At 43.3% G+C, this 24398-nt stretch overlaps 2 protein-coding genes across 2 annotated transcripts; both read right to left on the minus strand.

The window, feature by feature from the left end:
- Nucleotides 1-286: 286 nt before the first annotated feature.
- Nucleotides 287-8083, minus strand: Tbrg1 (transforming growth factor beta regulator 1). The gene is made up of 9 exons (XM_005347056.3): nucleotides 7844-8083; nucleotides 6082-6152; nucleotides 5273-5493; nucleotides 4260-4396; nucleotides 3837-3983; nucleotides 2501-2598; nucleotides 2124-2234; nucleotides 1194-1336; nucleotides 287-623 (listed from the first exon to the last, which is right to left on the minus strand). Exons 1-9 carry the CDS (start codon nucleotides 7988-7990, stop codon nucleotides 478-480), a joined length of 1221 nt encoding a protein of 406 aa, XP_005347113.1. The 5' UTR covers nucleotides 7991-8083; the 3' UTR covers nucleotides 287-477.
- Nucleotides 8084-12188: 4105 nt separating this feature from the next.
- Nucleotides 12189-19077, minus strand: Panx3 (pannexin 3). Its single transcript, XM_005347057.2, has 4 exons — nucleotides 18897-19077; nucleotides 17092-17234; nucleotides 14732-14946; nucleotides 12189-12828 (listed from the first exon to the last, which is right to left on the minus strand). Exons 1-4 carry the CDS (start codon nucleotides 19075-19077, stop codon nucleotides 12189-12191), a joined length of 1179 nt encoding a protein of 392 aa, XP_005347114.1.
- Nucleotides 19078-24398: the final 5321 nt, after the last annotated feature.

Consider the following 24398-nt stretch of genomic DNA (forward strand, 5'->3'; position numbering starts at 1 on the left):
ACCCATGGCCTTGAGATTAAAAGTCTTATGCTCTACCGTCTCCCTTCCACTTAGTCAAAGCAAAGCAGTTAGCTAAGAACCCGGGACAAGCTGTCACCAGGCATCTTGAATTTTGACTTCCCAGGCTCCCAACTGTGAGGAGTAAATTTGTTTATAAGCTACCCAGAGCATGGCAATTTGTTATAGCAGCCCAACAGACTAAGTACATTTATATAGACTTAAGTTCAGGGAGAACTGAACAAGAATGATCAGATCCTGACTACAAGAAGATAAAAATAAGCAGAACTGTCAAGAGATATTTATTACTAAAAATAAAAGCAACTGAAGTTTTATCCCAGGGTACACTGTTAGCACAGGAACAGCCACGGTGAAATGTGTTAATATCGTCTCTGCTTCTCAATTGCTGCCTCCTTCCACATAGAGTAAGTTTAAGTTAAACACTCATGATGATGAAAGGAAGTGGGCTCTCTGCCCTCTTCAGTCTGAAGACTGCATTGGGCTACACTGTGATGGAGACTTGAGATGCTGCAGGCCAGTGTCCACCAAGGGCTCATGTGTCAGGAACTCTGGTTGGTAAGATGACACAAAGGCTTCATGCTGAAGCTCAGGCAGGTCCAGGGATCCTGAAAAAAACAATTCCTTAATCACATCGTTGCCTGGGAATCTCAGGACTGTTTTGCTTGGATGCATACACAGCCTCTTAATTCCTTACACTTGTAAAAGTCAACCCTGTTTTGCCTTTGGTTGGTAAATAGACAGACAGGTATTTCACTTAACTGTGGAACAAAGATGAACAGATGTAGCGAACGGTCATACACACAAACCCTTATATCCCTAAAATCCCCGAGCCCCTAACAACTTTTCATTTCTGGAAAATAATCCAGGCAACATAGGGCAGGGTCAGAAGCCACCACTGGCCTTTGCCTTCAGCCCAAGTTTTATTCCCTGTACAGTGCACCCTGCCAGTTTGCATCGGTCTCACTGTCTCACTTAAGTTACAGAATGAGACAGTGAAGTTTCTGGGCAGGTTCTGTGGTAACACGGGAGCCCCAGGCAGGCTTCCCGTTCCCCTTACTCTCACTTTCTATGGCTGGCTCAATGAAGCATGCTACTTACTGCCTGCCAATGTGTGATGAGGGTGCAGTAGTCTAATGATGGTAGGTGTTCAAACCAGAAAGGGAAAGTTAAGATACCTGGCAGAATGGAATCCTCATGGTCATCATCAAAGGGCTGTGTCTGAAAGGCTTCAAGGCTCATAGCCGCATCGTTCTCTGGCAGCTCCTGGGAGAGCTGCCCCTTCCTGGGTCTGCATGCATCGGATTTCACCCACTGGTAACTGTGGAACAAAGGGAGTCATCCTGGAGAGCTGCCTGTTAGCCCACAATAACCCTTCCTACCAATTGGATCAACTTTTTTTTTCATCTGGTCTTCCTCCACTATATATCTAAAAAGCATCAGCTAAGAAAAACAACCCAAGCGAACCTGAGCAGGCAAGCCTCTGGTGACAGGTGACAGTCTCCACAGTACACAAAATGGCACAAATTGAGCAGCCTTAATTTGAGAATTCAAAATACTCCAACACATTTTGTGTAACCATGAAAACAATGGGAAATTCTACACCTCAAGGGATGGTCACAAAATGAAGGTACACTAAAAATATTGTATAAAACTGTCCAGGGTGTATTAGTAGTGTGTATAGCAAACAACTGGATTTCCTATTTAGACTTAGGTTTTGTCTCCAAGTTACCTCTTGTGCATATAAAGTCATCCCCCCCCCACCACCACCACACCGCCCAAACTTGATCTGAAGCCCAGGAATACAGAGATCCACCTGCCTCTGCCTCCCAAGTATGGGAATTATGAGTGTGCACCACCACACCTGGCCTGCATAGAAAGTCTTAAAAAACCCCAAACTGAAGTTGTCTCCTCAAGCATTTTGGATACGGAGCACACTGGGTAACTGGCTCCTGCTCACCTATCTAGGTGGATTAAGTGGGTCAGCGTTGTGGCACACGGTAAAGGAGCAAGCACACCTTTGACACAGAAATACATACACGAACAAAGTACACTGGTCCGAGGGCAGCTGATTGCCTACCAGTGGAACAGTTTTGGCTCCCACTTACTTGGCGCAGTTCTGAGCTTCAGGACAACTCTGAATCAGGTTGTGGATGATTGGATGGGAAAACCCGAAGAACTCAGCACCACATGAAAGTAGGTTAGGCATCAGTTTCCCCCTAAGCAGAAGAGAGAGAGCTTTAACTTGAGAGCTCAGGAGGAGAAGACAAGCTCAGGAGGAGAAGACAGGCTTAAGGATGGAACAGTAGTATGAGCAGACACCACACTTAGGCTTTCCTAATATCCTCTGAGGCCAGCAGCTGAAGAGTCTAAGGATACAGCTTAGGTTTCTATAAAGCAAGAGATCTCCAGGCACTGAGAGAGAAATGTCAATTATACCAATGGTGAACCCTTTTGTGAGTCCTCTAGCTGGTGGACAACTTACGTTGCAACACTGATGGCCCTGACCAGTTCTTCATAACAAGCATCTGCAGAAGAGCCGACGATGGTGTTCTGGGGGTCATCTTCAGGAACAATCTCAAACTGAGAATGACAGGAACAACTAGGTCAATTTACAATGGGAGAGAGGTAGAGTTGCTTGACTCCTGTAAACAGCCTCAGTCTCTAAAGCTGCTGCACAACATGCCAGGAGATGGGCACAAAAGCATCTTACAATGTTGTTAAAAATTCAAACCCAAGTAAACAGAAAAAATCCCGTGACTTCTGATTCTATCTTGTTTGACTTTCGGTCAGCACTGAACTTGCTCCATACCTTTCTATCCACTTACAGCCCCAAGTCCAAATAAAACCAGTACTTTACCGAAATGAACACGTTGTTCTATGTCATGCTCTATTTCTCTGGGAAATACAAGCGTACCTAGAAATATTCTGGGCCAAAGGATATTTTACCAATTTTCACTGTGTATTTGTGTTTCTTTATCTTTGCCAATACTGGATATTATCAAACTAAAGTCACCTAATGTTGGGGGAAAAATTGAAGCCAAATTTTTATTATAAATCAATCATATTATACTAAAAAATAGAATCTTGTTTGATTAGTGACCTAAGAACAGTAAATTTTCTTTTTGCATTTTGTCTCCCAGAGGAAATGAAGAATCATGTGATTTTCATTAAAATTCTACTAAGACTCTGATTGGATATGTGCTGCACTTACAGATGTTGAAAATGTGGTACAGTGCACAATAGTAACTTTCCCTATTAGCATACTTTCTGTGGAGCAGGCTGTGTAGCTGAAATGATGTCAAACACCAGCTCCATGGGCCAGAGCTGTGACAGAGATGAGTTTCCCACAGTTAGGTAGGCTCAGGTTCCGCCTCAAGGGTCCTTACCACGCCTCCAGCTCAGTGTTCTTGATTGGTAGCTGTATCAGAGAGGGAACCAAGGAACTCTGACACTGCTGTTTTTTCCTGAGGGTCCTTGTATCTTAGCTGAAGCAACAATTTATCAAATGATCTCTGTTTGAATTTGCACTTAACCTAAACCAACTCGTTCTAGCCTCAAACAGTAACAGTATGTGTGGTAAAATTACTATGGTTTAAGGAAAAGATATCACCTAGTGAATTAAAAACAAATTTGTATCCAAATCAAACACCCAGAAGTACAGTTGTGACAGGTTTTCTGCATCTTGGTATTGAACAAATGGTGACTATAGTATCTTACAGTCTGTCAGAATAAGTAAATATTCAAAAAGCCAAGGGTAAAAGAAGTTCTCAAAACAGAAAGAAATAACAAGAAAGGAAAATAATCATGAGGAGGGGTACCTGGGGTTGCACACCACCGTCCTTGATCTGACAGGTGTACAGACACTTCTGGTCTGGGTACTTCATGCTGGCAAACACTCGAGTACTGCAGTAGCCCACAGGGTAGATGGCACTCTCATCATGGAAGCCAGGTCGGTTGGTGATGATCTATAAAAGATTGCCCAATTCCGAGTTCAGGTCACTTAAGGCTTTAGAGGCCCAGTTTACTATGGTAGCCTTTAGAGCCACTGTGTGGCTGCAAAGAGTGACAAATCCAACAGAAAGTGATGGCCGTGAACAGACGACACTGACCTGGTTTCGTAGGGACGAGAGATTTTCTGGGGTTGGTATGGATCAGCAAAGGGCTGCTGCCAGTGGGAACAGGGAAGGCTCAACCCCACTCCCACGGTTCTGATTATCTGTCTATGTGCTGGTCTCACTCACCTCCCCCAGGCTATATACTGTTAGACCCCCCAGTCCGATGGGGAACACAGGCCGTCCTGAGGGATCCAGGGCAATGGGCCGAACCAGCTTGCGAGCACCTCCCTCCATTTTCTTTTTCTTGGATGTTTTCTTCAGAACTGAAACGCAAATCTGGGGTCACCCACTTTAGGTCCCTTCCATTGCCAAGGGGAAGGGAAATTTACATTATGAATGGTAAAGGCAGAAAGCAAATCTTGGCTTATACAGATGCTTTTTATGATGGCATTTTATACCTTAAGCCCATCAGTTGAAAATACTATAAGTTAATACATGTAATATACTTAAATTAACAAGTATCACGGCAACAGAGTACACTGTGGAGTATCAAGTGTTTCCACAAGTATGTGTCTGTCTAGGAGCTGTAGCTTGAAGCTATTAGCTAATATCAGAATATCACACTGCATATCACTATCCTAAGAAAAGATCAAAATTCAAAGTCCAATTTTTACTGAATGCATGCTGCTTTCACAAAACTGTCAAGTTGAGAAATCACTAAGTAGAACCAACAGCTGTGACTGAGGTACCATCTGCATTCACTAAATAGCCATATGGACCCGTCCCCAAAGCCTAAGAATCTAACAGCCGATAACAGTAACCAGTTCTAACATAAGCACTGTGCTGCTAAAAAATCTTACATGTTTAAAGTACTCGTTGACTGTACTACCAGGAATTCCTGAAGGACAGCAGTGTGCTCAAAAGGCCACCCTGCCCACTTCCCTGCCTTTAGGGAGAACAGTGAGTGCAGTCCAGCGAGCAGGGGCACAAGATTAGGGGCAGAGGCCTCCGGCTGCTTATCCCCTCTATCAGGTCTAACTGGGATCTCTCCAAAGTAACTTCTATAGCACATGTGTTTCTCAGGGACTTGAAGGAACTCTCTGAAACACATGTGGCCCCTGTGTCCACCAGTTAGTCTACCAGGTCTTTGTTATCAGTGTAGTCACTGAGACAATGGATACACTGTCTTCTTAAAATACCTTCCAGTTTGTTGTTCTCTTTGCCCTTTTCTTTTTTCTCCTTCTTGGATTTCTTCCCAAATGGTTCCTCGGCCCCAGTGTTGGGCCCAGTTCCCTGGATAGTTCCCACAGAGCTGGCCACCCCATAAGCCAGGGGCAGAGTGGAGCTGTGGGAAGGAACTGCAGCTTGGGGTTCCCCTTCAGTTAGAGCCTGAAGCTGGAGGAGCTTCTTCAGCAAGTATCTGAGGTTGAGAGGAATGGGAGGAGAGGCGTGACGTTCTGACTTTTTTTTTTCTTTCTCAATTCATCACTTTACTTAAGTATTGGGAAGTACAGAATTATATACAATGATTATCACACTCAAACAATAAGGTTCTCATTGGAACCTGGAGATAATGAAGCCCCTGAGGATAATCAATAGTCAAGAAATTGAGATAATGGCTAGAGCTTCTCTTGCACCAGCAGGGCCTGAGGTGTCTGAAGGGTGTTCGCAGGAGGTAGAGGTATCCACATACCCACTGTGCTTTGCATAGGGAAGTACAGACCAAATATTTGTAGAATGAGTATTATGTATTTTATCCCTTCGTTTTCCTAACTGGGAAATGATAATTACATGTATAAGAAGGCTCTATCAGAAAGATGAGAGGAAGAAAGAACTCTCTTGTCATCAGAGCCCAACAAAGCTTGGGTAGAAACACCACAGGTTTGGAGTTTCTTTGTATTGCTTCAAGTGGTTGTGCTATGTGCAAGAATCCACTGGAGAAAAAAACATCTCCATACCGACCACTAATAAAAATAACAACAACAACAACAAAATGAAGCTTATTTACCTTCTTTCTTCTTTTGCCTTAAGAAATTTTTCCTCAAGACGAGCAATTTCATCACAAATAGCAGCATTTTCCTTTAAGAAAAAAATGGACTGTAATCACATCAAATGAATTTAAAAAGCCATTTTCGGGGAACAAGATCTATATCTCAAACAAACAAACAAACAAAAACCCCTCTGTGTTTCAGGATAAAAAAGAAATGCTATTCTACTCTGCACACAAGCTATTAGTACATCTTTACAGGGCTGGGAGGTGGCTGAGCAGGGAAAGGCACCTTCTATGCAAGCACAGCTTGATTTGATCCCCAGAACCCGTAGTGGAAGGAGAGAAATGACTCCTGAAAATTGTCTGCTAACTTTACATGTGTTTGGTGGCACACACACACATAAATAATAAAAAGAAATAAAATAAAATAGGTAAAGTGTTTGGGTTCTATTGCAGGCAGAGAAATTACATAATTTCTTATCCAGTAAGTGGACACCTTCCGATGAATAGGGGCATTCTTAATGCATATGTCAGAACAATATGGTACACCAGGATTGTCATCAATACCAATCAAGGTATGTGGTCACTCCAGTTAGTGTAGCCTTTGGAGAGAAAACGACACACTACCTATACTCAGAATTACACCACTACAGAATTCTAAGGATCAGCTATGCTCATCAGCCTTGACCTTGACAATCTACAAGAAATTAAATACAGTGTGTAAAATCCTTATCACCATTCTTTACTGACGACTCAGTCTATCTTAAAACCAGTTCTGAAGGAAACACCCATTTAGGTGCTTCACAGGTGGAACTTTGTTCAGTGTTCAAAACATCCTCTGGCTTCACAAGATTTTCATATACTTAAAGAACCATCATCTTTAAAATAAATTGTAAGCATTAGGCAACTATGACAGGAAGTGACAAAAGGGAACAGTAAGTAAGGTGTTGCGATCTTCATTTACTTTTCTTAATTTTTTTCAACACAACACATACAAATATTAATGTTTTAGGAATAACAAATTTAATGTTCAAGCTTTCCCTGATGCATCTAAAAGGCCTATATTTAATTGAAATTTTGTAGAAACAAGAGTTAAACTACTGATTCAGATGTGTGAGAGCATTTGGAACGTAGACCTATTTCCAAGCGCCGAGCTGACTCAGGCTAAGCCAGCATAGTCTGCGTATTAGACATATCAGACCCTAGTAAGTCTTGTGGGCAAAACAATTCATTCACTAAATCCGAAATCCCTACAGTTAAGGCAGGAAGTGCAGATACACCTCGACAACAGGGCCATAGTGTGAGTCCTTATGTGACGACTTAAATCTCCCCAGTATCAGGAAGAGGGGAGGCAGAAACACCTGGAAGACTCGTCAAAGGCAACTACAACTCTGAAAGATTCAGGGCCTATGTAAGCAAGGTGTCAGTCACGGCGATGGGTTGGGGCGTGCTTATGTGTAGTGTAAATCATAAACTGTAATCAGGATATTCGAGTTGGAGTCCGGGCAAACCATCTCTCTGAGCTTCAAGTGTTCTCGCATTAAAAGACACTTAATGCTGAGCTCATCTAGAAAACTGAAACGTAGCAAAAAAGGTAATGATTACAGTTTACTGGCGGGACACTTTGCAGTTCTCATTTACAGAGGAGTAGACAGGACTAGAGAAATGACAACTGATCCAAGGATGGGGGACTAATAAGTGACGAAACTAACGCTGGCCTGACACTGTGTCTCTAGGCGACGAACAGTCCCAGGGAGAGAGCGGCTGAACCCAGACTCACAAACACCGTAGCCTTGGCTGCTTTGCGCAGCCGCAGGTACTTCAACCGGTACTTCTCGTTCTGGCTCTTCTTCGGGAGCTTTTTCATCCTGGCCTTGTTGGACAGCGGGGTGCGCGGCTCGGAAGCCAGGCCGCCCAGCAGGCTCATGATCCGGCCCCAGCTGGGGGGCTTGGGGCTGCGGGGGGCATGAAGGGGAGGTGACACCAGCAGGTACTCCCCGGCACTTCCGCGTCAGGGTCCCAAGGAAGCCGCGCCGGAAGTTACGCAAGGCTCTGGCCACGTGTAACTTCCGGGCTTGGGAGATGCGGGTGGTCCGGGCCTGGGCGGACTGGGAGGAGGGGTGTGGCTCGGCTGCGGGGAGAAGCTGAGGCTGGAAGGGACCGGTCCTACCCGGGTGTTAGAGTGCGCCGTGGAGGAAGGAAAACAGATTAAAACACCAAACCCTTGCGGACTCTCCTGTTCTCTCTGCGCTTTGGCGGGTGCGAGTTAACGTCTACGTTTTCCAGTTGCTCTGAGCAGACCTTCCTGGGTTTTAGGAGACTTGAGTATTAGTGCTGGAACTCAGCTTCCCATTTATTCTACTTACACAAGTGTTGTGAACTTTGGGGATAGGGAAAAAAAAAAAAAAAGACCTCGATTGTTCCAAAGCTTGCTGTCTAGTTAGCAAACGGTTTTAATAAAAGTCGGCGTTCAGTGGTTTTTGAATGAAACAAAGAGTATTTCTGTTCACATGTACCGTATTATTATTTTTTTAATAGTTAAGTTTAATGTTTATAACTAAGGCCAGGGGACAAATCTTTTAATTACAAGATTGTCCTAGGCTGGACAGCAGGTTTACATTATTTTAGCAGTGTCACAAACCAGTTGATTGAGCCTCTTGTTTACGTTTTTTTTTTCCCTCTGAAAACAATATAATGAGATGGGTGGAATTTCCAAAGTAGTGTCCTGATACAGGAGAATTGCTGTTAAATTCTCAAAAGTCTAGACATTTAAGGTTGTACATGAAAACTCGGAAAGATGTAATTGACAAGTTCTCTGATTACTAAAGAAAAATCTAATTCTAATAAAAACAACAGAGTAAAGTAAAGTGACCCAGGTACTTCATCTCTGAAAGCTGTAAAACAGTTGCAGTATTGACAAAATGGATTTGTTATTGTTTTTTTTTTAAGACAGGGTCTCTCTTTGTGGCTCTGTAGACCAGGCTGTAGACCAGGCTGGCCTTGAACTCACAGAGATCCGCCTGCCTCTGCTTCCTGAGTGCTGAGATTAAAGGCGTGTGCCATTGCCACCCTTGGACAAAATGGATTTTACACAAAGAAACAGCTTATAGATATTCTCCTGTGACTGTCCGTGTTATAAATGACTTTTTTTTTTTTTTTGGTTTTTCGAGACAGGGTTTCTCTTCTGTGGCTTTGGAACCTGTCCTGGAACTAGCTCTGTAGACCAGGCTGTCCTCGAACTCACAGAGATCCGCCTGCCTCTGCCTCCCAAGTGCTGGGATTAAAGGCGTGCGCCACCACCGCCCGCCGTATAAATGGCTTTTGATCGACCCGAGTGTGTCTAATGATGCAACGTTGCCTTCACAAATGTACCCATGGCAGTCCTGTAGATTCAGCTTTAGAAACTGTCAGAATTATGAAAGCCTACAAAATACACTGTCTTAGGAAATATGTACTGGAATCTTAGCTTGGAACCTGAAAATAGTCATAGTAACTGAAATTGACTTTATTCTTATTAAAAAATGTTATTTTTAGTTATTTGATTTTTTTTTTTGTCTAGCTGTGTTTTGTTCTTATAAACTTTGTCTGACTTTATTTGTACGTTGTTTGACTTTTTTGGTCAGTTCGTGTGACACACATCTCTGTGGCCAAGGCCTTTTGATATTGGACTATGTAAATGAGTTTGTGACTTCCAAACTATATGTTGCTACTGACTAACTTGTTCTTTCACTGATTTGTGTCGATTAGTGTCTACCATGACATAACTGTTAGAAAACTTCATTGATATAGTATGAAAGTTTATTTCTGCAGTAGATTTTGCTGGGTATGGCAATAACCATGTAGGGAAAGAGGAAGACAATAGGAAGAATTCTTGAAGGAACTTCTCCTGGGCACCCTAAAATAGAAGTAGTTGTTGGCACAGTGAATGGCAGAGAAGGGCACCCTGGAGAGGAGACTGCATGTCCAAATACTCGGTGTCGTGAGAAGCATTGGTGCTACAAGTGATTACAGTGAAAGCTATGTGTAGCTGTTAATGGGGTTGGCTTCTAGCTTCCAGTCTATGGAAGGAAAGAATTCAGTCTAGAGTAGAGACAGAGTTTAGACAGGAGTTTATTTAGCATGCAAAGCAAGCCCTCCCGAGAGAGATGGAAGTGTGCTGTCTGGGGGTGTGTGTATGTGGACGGTAGTCCAGAGGGTTCTGTGTTATGGATTTTAATGAAGTTAGAAGTGAGTAACATCTTTATGAAGTAAAATGACTTGTTTTTCTTCTCAAAGCATGAGGAGCATATTTCCTTTTTATGGTATTTCTTCCTATGAGCCTCTCTAGAAATATGCATGCAGTGGTGGGTTAAAGGGCTGGGGACGAAGGTGAAGGAGGAAGGGAGGGAAGAGGAGGAGGAGGAGGAGAAGGAGGAGGTGTGGTGGTATTATCAGAATCAGAAGGTAAATGCTATTGTAATGAGCTGAGATCTTTTGATGGCAGAGATACGTGTACACCAAAGTGCCCCTGTGTTTTGGTTTTTGATGTAGCAGGAATTACTTATCTGTAGCTTCAAGGATTTCTAACTGCAACAACACCTTCTGTTGTCAGGAGACACAACTACCAAAATGCAGCCGTGGTTTGTTTGTTTTGGTTCCCTCATATCTAATTTCTATTTGAGGTTTTCAAAGTGCAATGACTAATCTCATGTCTGTCTGTTAGTTAAGAAGACTATGTCATTCTATAGTACAGTCCAGTCATTCTATTAATTTTAAAATTGAAAGCTGGGGATAGAATTTTAAAGTAGTTTGGTTAAGTTGTACAAACAAAAACAGGGCTCGGGCTGCTTCCTAGGGCTGCTTTCTCCTGGCTCCACCACTCATGTCGGTCCATCTTTTTATCTAATGGGAAAGCAAGAGGAGAGAGACACTCAAGTAGTGGGCAGCGCGTACAGCACCAAAGGTGTCTATACTCACTGAGCAGTTGGGCTTTTATTAATGCCATCGGTGAGCTCTTGGCTTGCTTTAGGTAAATTTACCTGAGTTTGTCAGAAGTAACATGACTTTTCTACTTACCTATATGAAGAGGTATCTAAATGGCTTGTTTAAAAATTCTCTCAAGAAATACATAACATACAGCTAAAAATTTTCATTAAGAGGCACCATGGTATTGTGGGTAAAGCACAGCCTATGGAATCAGAGCAAAGCTTTGGCAGTTAGATGCAAGGATGGAGTAGTGAAACTGAGAACAGACACAAGTGGATCAACGTGATGTTCATGTTTAACATTTATTTATTTATCTGTTTGTTTGTTTGTTTATTTGCGTGTGGAGATCAGAAGCTAACTTGCAGGAGTCGGTTTTCTCTTTCTATCATTTGGGTCCCAGGATTGAACTCAGGTCATCAGGCTTGGCAGCGAGCCCCTTAACCTACTGTCCTTCCGTTGTTGACTGTAGGTGAAGGTGTGGAATTTCTTGAACTATTAAGACTTGTGAAAATGTTCATAGTCCACAATCAGAGCCCTTGTGGAAAAGAGGCCAGTTTATATAATTAAAAGTATATTTGTCCCCTAAAGATTCCGTTCATGGTCTTTGCTTCTGTCCTTATATCCCATGAGCAGACTGCAAGTTGAAGTCATTTCTTGTCTTGCTTTGCAGGCAATGGAGGGTTTGACAAGGGTGAAGGTGTCTTCAGAGCAAGATGGACAGGCAAATCAAAGTGTTTCCAGGGGGTTCATATCCTTCCTAATCTCTTACCAAATTGCTCTACCTGCTCATTGGGGCGAGGCAAGCATGACTTCTAGAGTGAGTGGACATTGTGAGAATTTTCCTCCATAAATGGCCTTTAGAATCTTTCTGTGTTCAAAGTCTAGACTTCAATTTATCCATTCAGTGTCACTGTCCTCAGAATTCTCTAGACCTAATTTTTCTGTTCTTTGACTCTTCATTTCTAGGCTTCACATTGAATATTTACACATTGATTCTATCTTCTTATAAATACAGGGTATTCAGCTGATCTAACCTTAGCGATTTTAAGTGTATATAATATCATCATCTTTATTATTTTTTTGGTCTTTTACTTTGTATAGCTTGTGAAGAAGGAGAGTAACTTTATATAAAACTTATCTCTCCATGGTTCCTTTCTTAACTATGGATGTTCATCATGCATCTGTTGGGTGAGATGTTTAGGTTTTGAGGGTTCTAACCCAGCCAATAAGGTCATAAAATCAACCACTGTGTCAATGTTGTGTTTCTGGGTGGTTGTGTCTTTCAACACACATAAGACACTGAGCCAGCTGAAAGAGATGAGCTCAGAGATGTTAGCTCGGAGGAAAAGAAGGATTACATTGAGGTCATTGATGGGGCATCCCAGCATCTTTCTACTGAGGAGATCAAAAGCTGGCAGCATCTCATAGATGGAAAGGAGCCGTTTGTCCCACCGACATAGTCGTGTGAGATTGTATATTATCACTGGAACCAGTAGGGTGTATATTGCTGCACTGGAGAGGCTAACGATCTGGAAGACAGACAGGGAAGTCAGCCTGCAGGTGATCAGCTCTGGCACATGGGTCTCAGCATGTAGCAGCCCTATCTTGATGGAGCAGTTGAATTCTTCTTGGAAGAAGACATCTAAGTGGAAGTGGCCAAGGTATAAGTAAGTGGCTGAGGTGAAGAGAAGTAAGAGGGAGTTCCTCAGGAGGTAGGTGGCCACTAGCGAATGGGAGCGTTGCTTGCATGCCAGGTACCGCTCTAACAAGGCGAACTCAAAGTATCGTTCTTTCCGGGCCCTGGGCAGGGGAAGGAAGAAGGCTTTGTTAGGAAGCATCATTTTAGAACCACATCCCAAAAGTCATGTGGGAGACTAGCAGTTCTGTGTGTCTAACATGACATTATTTTTTTAACCTTTTTTTTTTTATTTTATGCACATGGGTAGTTAGCCTGCACATCTGTTTGTGCGCTGCATGCGTACATTGTTGAAGAAGCCAGAAGTGGGCATTGGATCTCCCGGGACCAAGTTACATATGTTGAGAGCAGCCATGTGAGCGCTAAGAAGGTAACTCCAGTCTTCTGCAAGAGCAGCCAATGGTTTTACCTGCTGATCTATCTCCCCAGCCCCGAGCATGACAGTTTTAGTATCTATGAAAATCTATATTCCCTTCATGATCATAACCACAATTCTTCACTCAGAGGGGGTGTGTGAGTACTCTCCAGCTCTCCAAACATTAAATACAGTGTCTTAAATCCAGGGATGATCAATAAAGTATGAATGATCGCAGTCCGAGTGAATTCCTGTCCAACAAGGTTAACTGAAGCTCAAAGTAGGACTTACAAAGCAATAAGCTTATGATTGGGAATGTAAATAATGGAATTCTGTGTTCTGAGTATGATTTTGAGGCCAGTTCATTCATTTTATACAGATTAAAACATTAACAACTCAGAGAACTGTGCTGGGGAGGTACAGGTAAGCTCTCTGCTTTGAGGAAGCTTTCGTGTCTGCCTTGAGGGGAAGGGCAGATAAGATTTGTCATCTACAGTAGAATTAATGCTTGTTGCTGAGTGCACATAAACCATAACAGTTGTGAATATTAGGAGATGGAATAGCAGTGTACGTTAGAGTGTTCAGAAGCCATGAGAGAGAATATCGGCTTAAATATGGGTTCCAAAATGGTAGAGCAGAGCTTTTTTGGAGGACACGGCATGCACATGAACACGAGACAGAACACGATCACAAATCTTAGCTAAACTCCCCTTTCACTGGCTCCCACTGGCCATAACAGACCTATTTAAAAACGGCACCGTTTTTTATCTCTTAGCTTTCCAGTTCCCTTGCCCTCTGTTACCTTTTTCTTTAATACTGTTTGTCATCTATGAAAATGTATTTTATGTGTGTACCTTGCTTACTTGCTGCCTGCTTTCCTTCAATTGACTCTCAGCCCCACACTGGTAAGTATAGCTTTGTTGCCTTTGTCCCTGTCCTTCCTGAACATCTACATGTGTGCACGTGTGTGCATGTACACACACACACACACAAACACACACAATCAAAGCCCGGTACTTAGATAGAGGAAGGACTAATTCTATCATTGATTTTCTCAGGGATAAGGGGGAAACTACTTAGGCAAAATAGAAGATTTTTGTTGTCCAGACTATGTTAAGTATCCCATATCCCAGATCTTTCGGGTCTGGGAGTATCTCAGATTTTTCCTTGTGGGGTTCATACATGGAATACTTGAAAGAGTTTATCAATGATATTTTTAAAAAATTGGATTTTGGAACACTGGTCAATTTGGGGATTAAGAATACTCAAATTGTAACTAGAAGTTTGAAAAGTAGTTGACATTGTGCTTGAGACCTTGGACAGATATTTGAGACTTTCAACCTTTTTTTTTTTGTTGTTGTTGTTAAGCATTGGGGAGTTAGCCGAGGTTTCTGAGCAAGGGAATGGTATTCAAAGTAATATTTTAGAGCTATTAATCCCTAAAGCCCAGTGTGTTCCTTTGTAACCTAGAGGCCGAGTCCTCTTCTGTCTGCAGGAATGAGGAGCTCATCCCTTCCAAGAGTGAAGGGATGAACTGAGTACTTTGTTCTCTTGAGAGGGATGGCATAGAGAAAATATAAAGATGATTATGCACCGGTATCAATTCAATATGCCATAGAGTTCTTTAGAAAAACCTAGAGGGAGCTACTTACTTCTCTAGCTCATCCCAGAAGACATGGGGGTCAGAGCTCTTCTGCCGGATCTTCAACATGTGCTGCACCAGGCGGATGGAGCGGTTGTAGGACTTGTCCAGTTCACTGATGATGAACAACAGGTCAGAGCTGAGGGCCGGCACAGCTGCATATTGCCACAGCAGTACTGGCAGATACATGGCGACAGCCAGGGCCAGGAGAGAGTAGGGGAGAGCCTGCAAGGAAGAGAAGGCTGAGGAGGGAGGCCAGGCTGTTGGGCCTTGAATGACGGTTAAGTGGGTGCTTTGCTGCTCTTCTAGTCCCACATTAGAAGGGAAGAGAGTGCACAGAGTCGACTACCCAAAGCTCTGCCCACATGTAATAATATAGTGAAGCTGGTAGAGGAGCAACATCGTCACTCCATGTTACCCAGATCCATGGCCTATGGGTTTTCTGATCTATGATCTGTCTGGGGCTCCAAAGAGAAGAGAAAAAAGGAAGCTGAAGAGGAATGGAGGATAGAAAGTGTCTGATAGGGAGATCTCTGTCTCCTCTGCCTCAGCAGTGCAGACTGAGTATCTAGCCTGAGAATTTGACCAACAGTGGTCCCGGAATCCTAGGGGAAGGAAAATATTGTTTCGTTTATATATCCTGTCCTGTGCTTGTCTTTTCTAATCTCTGGATCCTCAGCAGTGTTGAGTGACAGCACTGCACGCGCTTTGGGAATTCTTTGGGGGTTATTTCAGGATAATGGAATGGACCTTTAGAAAATGTAGGTCATGTCTTCTCAGCTACACTGGTGTTTTTAAAGACTTTCCTCCCCTCATATGAAGATAGGCATTCATACATGGCGAATACCCAGGATGGTGTGTCTGTGAGACAGACAGAAGAGACAGAAGATATATCTCTTGCAGCCCTCAGAGGAATCAACTGCTGACACCTTACATTTCTGTTTAGGTTGCCCTTTGTTGTGATGGCCTGGGCAGGGAGGACAGGACCTTCTCTTCAGTTTTCTTATTATACTTATGCATCCAACAGAGGCAGACTCATCTCTTTATTCATAGCACACTCTCCTTGTGAAGGATTTGTGAATCTATGTTTGTTGCTCAGCACACAGGATGCATTATTTCACTTGGTTTTCACAAGTACGCTATGGTGGGGTGCCATCCCTGTGTCTATTTACAGTGGGGGGAGCTGCATCAAGGCCAAGGCCAAGTGAAGCATCTGCACACTCCACACACTCAGCAGGTGGAAGAGTGAAGATTTGGAGCAGGATGGGAGGCTTAGGAGCTTATTCTCCTGATGACCCCTTGACCCACAGTTTCTTACAGATTGCTTTGTCTTTGCAGTAGCAAGTTTAGAGGAAAAAATGGAAACCCTCTCCCTCTCTCCTCCCTCTCTCTCTCTTTCTCTCTTTCTCATCCTGGTGACACTGATGGTCAGGCATTTTGACCTTTCCTAACATGAATCTCCTCCCAAATCTGTGGACTTATCACTGTCTTGGCCTGCTGACCTCCACCAAGTCTCTGGTTTTGCCTTCTAAGATGACAAGAAAGAACAAAGACAAAGTATAAGGACAAAGAAAACAGAAGACGAGGAGGCAAGAGCAGAAAAATATTGAAAGCTGCCTGATACAAGGTGTGGTGTGAGGAGGGGCAGGGATTCCAGGCAAGAACAACTGTCGGCAACCCAGAACCAGGAATCAGGGATACGGGTGAAACTGAAAGGCAAGAGTATATAGAAGTCGGTTTGAAACAGGATACCGAAAAGTAGGTGTGAGATGCTGAACTGCAGATTTTTCTGCAATATACAGCAGCCAAGCAACCACCCTTCCCCATTCCTGAAGGAAGGCTTGAAGTTTTGTCTCTGGAGAGACTAAACCACTCTATGCTTACGTCTACTATGTGCAGGAGAACTATTCTGAAGGGCGGGGGAATGAAGAACTAGATGATGTGACCCATGCCTCAGTTCCTGGAGGGTTAGCAGTCAGGCTTGGTACCCGCTGAAGTCTAACCCTCTCCTCCAACTCAGGGCTGAATGACTCAGAGACAGCAGACAATCCTGGCATAGGACTAGATACTAGTATCTGAGTTTCTTTCCAATGAATCACACCAAAGGGATCTCCTTTACCTGAAACTTGTCAGCAAGCCTCACCCACAAGCACAAAACTTCCAATCAGATGAAAGCTGGCAACCAGAGATCAACAGGCATTTGAGGAACCCCAGAGTATGAAAGTCAGCTGCCAAAGTAAATGGGCAAGGCCAGGGAGAAGTGGAAGGGGGCATGTGGGCAAGGGTGGCATGCAGTGGGAGGGGTATGGTGGTTCAGTCCACCCCCACTCCCAAGCAGGAAGCCATCCTGCAAGGGCCCTTGTGTTTTACCTTGTGAGGCCAGAGAGACTTCACCTGGTACTGCCCAGCCTCATCCTGCTTATGGTGAGCCAGGGAGTCCCAGCAGGAGCTGTCCACATAGGCAGCCTGTCTGACACTGAAGTTGCTGGGAGAGAAGCAGCTGATCGGAGATCCTGCAAAAGGACCATGACTTTGAGGCAGCCTTGGTTGCAGCAGAGGGAAGGAAGTCATCCAAGAGCTTTCTGGGCGAGGGGACATCCTTATGACTTGGTAACCGTCTGTGGCTGGCAGGCCTTGCCTTCTCTCTAAGTCTCAGCTTTCTGGGCCCTGCACTGCTACATCATGATGGAATGGCCCACACAGTTTGGCCTGTGCTACCCATACACTGACTTGCTCTTTTAGGTCTGATGGGCTTTAACTCTCAAGTTTCCCCAGGCTCCCACATAGGAAGCCACCAGAGACTCCTTGAATTCAGCAATTTGCTACCAGAAAGCTTGACATTTAATAGTGACATTTCCATTCAAGAAAGATGACGTCTTTTTTGGTTGTTGTTGTTTTTATTTTTCAAGACAAGGTTTCTCTGTCTAGCTCTGGCTAAGCTGGAACTCATTCTGAAGACCAGACTGGCCTAGAACTCAGAGAGAACCGTCTGCCTCTGACTCCCTGAATGCTGGAATTAAAGGCTGTGCCACCACCACCCAGCAGAGAGATGGCTTCCTTTAAAAATATTTTTGAAATTATTATATGTGTGTATCAAGTGTGTACATGGGCTGTGTCATACTTGTGGGGGCCAGAAGATGACTTGTAGAAATTGCTTCTGTCCTTCTGCCATAGTTTCAGAGTTCCCCCATGTGTGAACTGTACCTCACGTGGGCAGACTTGGCAGCAAGCGCCTTTGCCTGCCTGGTCATCTTGTCAGCGTTGCTTTGTTTTGGGATAGAGTCTCACTGTGTAGCTCAGGCTGACTTCAAACTTGTCACCCCCCTACCTCAGGCTCCAGAATGCTGGGATTACAGGTGTGTGTAATATTCCCAGATTAAAAGATGACTCTCTTTTGTTTTGTAAAATGCAGAGGACTAATGCCTACATGGAAAGGGAAATCGGTTTGGACGAGAGAATCTAGCTTTCCTGTTTCCTTGCAGGTGAAGAAGCAGAGAGAGGTGGAATACCTCATCAGAAAATGCAGTCAACTAATGGGCACAGACAGGAACAAACAAAACAAAACAAGGGGCCCAGTTGACTGCAGTAGAGAGACCCGCAGGCTTTCTGAGTTAACCCAGTGCTTACAACATTGCAAACGTGCCTGCATTAGTGTCTGTTTATGTCTAGGGTCGTGGAAAAGACATAGGGGTTTGTTGAGCACCTCCCAACAAGGCTGTATTAACTCTGCAAGTGGGGGTGGGAAGAGGGTTCAGAGGAGAAAAAAATTTGCTCACAGTGGGCTAAGAGTCCCAACCTTTCTTGTCTCTAGAAGCCAAAATGCTAGTTTGTATCATTGATTTGACACAAAATGCATGACTGCTAAAGTGAAGAACTAGTTTTGATTTCAAATTTTTGTTTATTTTTTTAGTTTCAGGTATATATAGTATGTTGAGCATATTCTCTCCTTCATACTCCCCACACTCCCCTTGCTCCACCCACCCCCTTCTTTATTGTAAGATTTTCAGGTTGACTCTCATAACTTTTTGGTTCTTCTGCTTTGCAGATGCACTAGACTCACCTATGACCTGCCTCTTAGGAATCCAGTCCAGCCCAAAGCCAGGAAACCTACTTCAGACAGGAGTTGGCTCTCACTTTATCTGGGGTGTAGGGTGGAATGAAGTCAGGTCTCTTACCTGATGAGAACTCCTGGGCAAAAGCCAGAGACATCAGTAGCAAGGGGAAGCCCACAGTGACGAACTTGATTATCTTGTCCAGGGGCAGCTCTAGCCGCAGTCCTTTGAGGCGAGAGCCCCGGCGGTCAGGCAGCAGGGCATCAGAGAGCATATACTCTGCAGCTGTGTGTGCCAGTGACATGATGCTGCCGCGCTCAAGGTGCAGAGGAGGCTGCTGCTCTCGGCAATCCGGGGACAGCGGGGCGAAGTAGTGACAGCTTCACGCAGCTACTTTGTAGCCAGCCAAGGGGTGGCCCCAGCTTTACACATCTGTGCTAGGACCAGGCAATGGTTCTCTACCTAACTGTCCAGGCTCCGAGCCAGTGAGACACTCTGGCAATTAGAGGAAGGCGTAGCCTCAGTGGGTCCTCGTTGGAGGAGGGTCAGGCTTCACGTGTGGCTGGTGCCAGGCGCTTGCCTGGGTTGTCTCCCAGCAGGCGAAGCCCTGTGGCTTTATGCTGCCCTCTGATTAATACAATATTTTCAGCAGAGTGGTCGAGCGAAGGAGGGGCCGTGGGCTCAGCCCCCCCATGTAATTGGTGTGGAATTTGGGTGGAGATTGCTTAAATATGTTGAAGGCTCTCATTTTGTGGTTTGGGGTGGGAATGGAGCCCCCAGGATTCAGTGAGGATAGTTGCCCGTATAGAGCAGCCTTTGTCTCAGGGACGAGTTTTGCTTAAGGTCCTAACTTCCTCCCAGAAACTGCCCAGCATTTGATGTTAACTTTCCTTCCCCCACTCTCTTCTTTCAACAGTGTATTTACACTTTTCAGTTCTGTAGAGCTTGCCCTTTCTCTAGGAAGCTGGGGGAGGCCCGACAGTGTGGAGTAGTGGGAACACCACGACCTTTGAACTTTGGGAGGAAAGGTTGTCCCTGGAGACGCAACAGTGCCTATTTTTCAACTGTATTATTCCAGGCAAGTCGCTTTGTCGAAGTTTTCTCTTCTCTCAAGGTCCAGTCTGTTAGAGACCATGTCGGCTTGGTTGTGCGCACGAGAACGTGCTTGCTAGATTGTAAAACCCAGGGCGTGCCCTACATTTTGGTAAGTGTCCACAGGGCCTGGGTGTTAAAGGCTTGGCTGCCAGCCTGTGATACTCTGGGGATGTGGTGGAGCAAGGAGAGGACACTGGGGCTTGTCCTTGTTGGGGACAGCTTTTTTCCTGTGTTCTTCGGCCATGAGCCACTGTGCCACTCCCAAAGGACCAAATAAACCAGGGACTTAATAAACATCCCCTCCCTTTGTGTTCTGCTTTTTACAGTGAGGAAGCCTCAGGTGTGACGAGCTCTGTCCCCATCTCACCTTCACTTCTCTTTAAGTTGATTATATCCGAAACTTTGTCACACTAACAGCAAATGGACGAGAACAGCAATCGGCAGGTCAAGTTGATGTGTGGTTGGGTTGGAGACCAAGACAGTCTTGTCTGTAATACTGCCCTTAAACATGGGAATGAAAACCCTTCCCTGGCCTTCTTTTGGCCTTCCTTGGCTGTATTATTCCTGGGGGGCAGGGAGTATGTGGGCAGATGGGATGTGCTCATTCCGTGCTATGCCATTCAAACCACTTTACAGCACCCTTGCTTCTGCAGCTCCCTACCCACCGGCCTTGGCCTGCTTTCAGGGCTTGTGTGGGCCCTTTTCTCAGGCTCGGGTACACCTTCTGAAGGGATGACTGTGCAGGAACACACCCAAGGTCTAAGAAACAGCTACTTAGCATGGTTGGAATTTAAATATCCTGACACGTCCACACATGCAATTGTGAGTCCCCCCTCCTTTAGTGTGGGACTTGGCTGTATTGGGATAGAGACCTGGGATAGTGCAATGATTCTAAATTGAACCTAAAATTGCTGATCCTTATGAAGTGTGTGTGTATGTGTGTGTGTTTGTGTCTTTGTGTGTCTGTGTGCGTGTGTGTGTGTGTGTGTGTGAAGCTAGGCAGGTAGAACATGTACAACAATTTGTTAGCTTGGTTGTTAATTTTTTACTTTTTAGATATATGTGGTATATATATCTCTATAAATACTTTTATCCTGTGGTCACAGATGTTTAGGCTGGGCCAGCCTTCCCCTCATCTCACTGGCTCTAGGCCCACCCTAATTTAGAGTTGCCCCATGAATGCTAATGAGTTAGGTATTCAGACCACAAGAGGAATGCTTTGTTTTCTGTCCTCCACTACCCTTTCTGGATTTCTGAATCTTTTAATTATGTGTATTTTTGTCAATGGTTATGGTAGATTGTTGAGCATATATAGTCTTTTGTTTTTTTAAAAATATTTGTGTTTTTGAAGTATACTATCCACACACAGTGTAATATGCCAACATGAGCCATTCAGTAATGCTTCATCTGAGTAAGAAGCAGAGTGTTTGACTCCTCAGACACTGCAATGTGTTCCTTCTATTAGTTCTCTCTTCCCCAAAGGTAGCTGTCACCCTAACTTCTAGTAGCATAGGTTAGTTTAGCAATTTTAACACCTTAAAGATGGGGGGCCAGGGATATAGCTCAGGGGTAAAACAGTTTTCTAGCATTTGTGAGGCCCTGGGTTCAACCAGTCTTTGGAACTTCCACCTCTGCCCCAACCCCCTAAAGGAAAGAACAGTTTTTATTTTGTATTGTGAGGTGGCTTAGTGGGAAAAGACATTTATTTGCTGCCAAACCTGACTCCTATGTTTATGAAAATTATGTAGTTTGTTGCTTGTTTTTGTATTCCACACTGATGAAATTACATTAATTTTTTGGTATTTGGATTCATGGTTCAAAATACCTTAGAGATTTATCCATGCTGCTATGTGAATTAGATGTTGATCCCATTTTATTGTAGAAACATAAACATATTTGTGCCTTCACACATTGGTAGTCATTAGGGTTTCCAGGTTCTGGCCATTAAAATAATGTTTTGTGAACCTTGCAATATGCATCTTATGATGGACATATGTATGTATTTATGCTGGATATATACTCAGAAGAGGACTGCTGGTCACAATGACATACATATGTTCATCTTCGTATCTTTCCAAGTGGTTGTTTATACTTTCACCAAAAGCTTCTGAGAGTCCTAAGAGCTCTTTGTTAGTAATTTTTTCCAATTAAAAATTTTAAGACCTTTTGGAATGTGTGAAAAGTAATGTGTGAAAAAAATGTGTGGTTTTAATTTGAAGTTTCTCTGATGACTAATTGGTTGTTTTGGTCTCTTTGATGCCAATCTTTTATGAAGTGTGTGCTTAGGACTTTTGCTTGCTTTTCAGTTGTTTTTCCTACCTTTCCTTAATGTTCTGAGACTATTTTGAGAAGTCTGTTTTACTTAATGTCTTCTTGCTGCATTTTCATTTTCTTCTTGGTGTTTTCTAATGTCTTGAAATTCTCATTCTACTGCAATTGATGAAGTTTTGTTTTTCCTTTTCTAATGACTCTTATTTATTTATTTATTTATTTATTTATTTATTTATTTATTTATTTATTCTTCTCTCACATAATACATCTTGACAGCAGTTTCCCCTCCCTCCACTGTCCCCACCTCCTCCCTCTCTCAGATCCAATCCTTCTTCCTTCAGAAAAGAACAGGCCTTCCAGGGATATCAACTGAACACAATAAGACTAGGCACAAACCCTATCAAGACTGAGTGAGACAACACAGTAGGGGGTAAAGTGTCCCAAAAACAGGCAAAAGAGTCAGAGACACCCCCACTCCCACTGTTAGGAGTCCCCCAAGAACACCAAGTTACATCTTTTTTTTTTTTTTAAACAGAAAGCGTGTGTGTGTGTGTGTGTGTGTGTGTGTGTGTGTGTGAGTGATCTGCAGGAAACCATGAGCTATTCCAATATTAAGAAAAGCAATTCTTACGTGTTCTCTAATATATCTTTGCTTCGTATTTCTTTTTGTGTTTGGAGTCCATCTGAAATTTTTTTAAAACCAAGGGATGGAATGGAGGTCAAGGTATATTATTTTTTACATGTCTTTCCAATGATTCACCCAGTTTATTGAAAAGCCCACCTCTTCCCTTGGTAGTGTACTGTTGCTATTGTCAACCAGATTACTGAACTCCACTTGCCTATTTTCTTCTCTTTTTTTTTTCCTTTTTAAAGATTTTTTTTTATTTAGTATACAATGCTCTGTATGCATGTACACCTGCATGCCAGAAGAGGGCGCCAGATCTCATTACAGATGGTTGTGAACCACCATGTGGTGGCTGGGAACTGAACTCAGGACTTCTGGAAAAACAGTCAGAGCTCTTAACCACTTCTTCAACCTTCCACTTGCCTATTTTTGTACCAATTCTATAGTATTTTAATTATGAAGACTTTATAACAGGTGTTAATACTATAATGTAATATTGTTGTTGCTCAAGATTTGTTGTGGATAATGTTGGTCTTCTGTACTTCTATTTGAATTTTGCAATCAGATTATAAATTTTAGTAGGGAGATCCAGCCAGAACTTTTGATCAGGTCTTTTAAATCTATAACTTAATTTATTTATGCCTTTGGAAATTTATGTTTATTGAACTTTTGGTCTTTTGTTGAGGTTTATTTTTTATGTTTTGGTAGTGTGTGTCTGCAGGTGCTCATGGGAGCCAGAAGAAAGCATTGATCCCCTGGAGCTGAAGTTACAGGCAGTTGTGGGTTCTTGATGTGGGTGCTGGGAATCAAAGTCAGGTCCTCTGTAACAGCAGTGTGTGCCCTTACCCATCTCTCCAACTCCACTTTTCAGTTTTTAGTGGAAAGGACTTACATATCTCTGTTGGATTTGTTTGTTTGGCATTTTTGGTTCCTTTGCTAACTGAATTAAAAAAATTCAGTTACTTACTTGTTGCTAATATATGGAAATACAATTGATTTTTTTCTATATAAAGCTTATATTCAACAGTCCTTATGGTCACTAATTGATTATATAATTCGCTGGAACATTCATTTTTTTTTATCAATACAACTATATTGTCCTAGTCCGGGTTTCTATTGCTGTAAATAGATACCATGACCACTGCAACTCTTAGAAAGGAAAACATTTAATTGGGGCTAGCTTACAGTTCAGAGGTTTAGTTCATTGTCATCATGCAGAAAGATAGAGGCATTCAGGCAGATGTGGAGGTGGAGGAGTTGAGAGTCCTACATCCAGATCAGAAGGCAACAGAAAGTTAGCATGACCCTGGACTTGGCTTATGTGTTTGAAACCTCAAAGCCCACTCCCAGTGACACACTTCCTCCAACAAAGCCACACCTACTCTCACAAGGCTACACCTTCTGGTAGTGCCACTCCCTATGACCCTATGGGGGCCATTTTCATTTAACCACCACATGTCTATGAAAAGAATTGTACTCTTCTCTTTCCTAGTCTTTATATCTTTATTTTCCCAGGTGCACTAATTTGATTCTTCAGGGCATCTAACACAACACTGCATCTTTTTTTTTTTTTACTTTTCTATTTATTTATTTATTGAAAAAATTTCCGCCTCCTCCCTGCCTCCCATTTCCCT

Source organism: Microtus ochrogaster, chromosome 5, assembly GCF_000317375.1.
Source record: "Microtus ochrogaster isolate Prairie Vole_2 chromosome 5, MicOch1.0, whole genome shotgun sequence".
Classification (NCBI taxonomy): domain Eukaryota; kingdom Metazoa; phylum Chordata; class Mammalia; order Rodentia; family Cricetidae; genus Microtus; species Microtus ochrogaster.

What these genes read in the sequence shown, in the direction of transcription:
- Tbrg1 (XM_005347056.3), bottom strand. Translation starts at nt 7,990, where the DNA reads ATGAGCCTGCTGGGCGGCCTGGCTTCCGAGCCGCGCACCCCGCTGTCC. An exon ending in GAAGCTCAGAACTGCGCCAA is followed by an intron (nt 1,337 to 2,123) that starts GTAAGTGGGAGC and finishes TTTGTTCCACAG; the next exon opens with TTACCAGTGGGTGAAATCCG. An exon ending in TGAGGATTCCATTCTGCCAG is followed by an intron (nt 624 to 1,193) that starts GTATCTTAACTT and finishes TGTTTTTTTCAG; the next exon opens with GATCCCTGGACCTGCCTGAG.
- Panx3 (XM_005347057.2), bottom strand. Translation starts at nt 19,077, where the DNA reads ATGTCACTGGCACACACAGCTGCAGAGTATATGCTCTCTGATGCCCTG. An exon ending in TGCCCAGGAGTTCTCATCAG is followed by an intron (nt 17,235 to 18,896) that starts GTAAGAGACCTG and finishes GTCCTTTTGCAG; the next exon opens with GATCTCCGATCAGCTGCTTC. An exon ending in TTCTGGGATGAGCTAGAGAA is followed by an intron (nt 12,829 to 14,731) that starts GTAAGTAGCTCC and finishes TCCCCTGCCCAG; the next exon opens with GGCCCGGAAAGAACGATACT.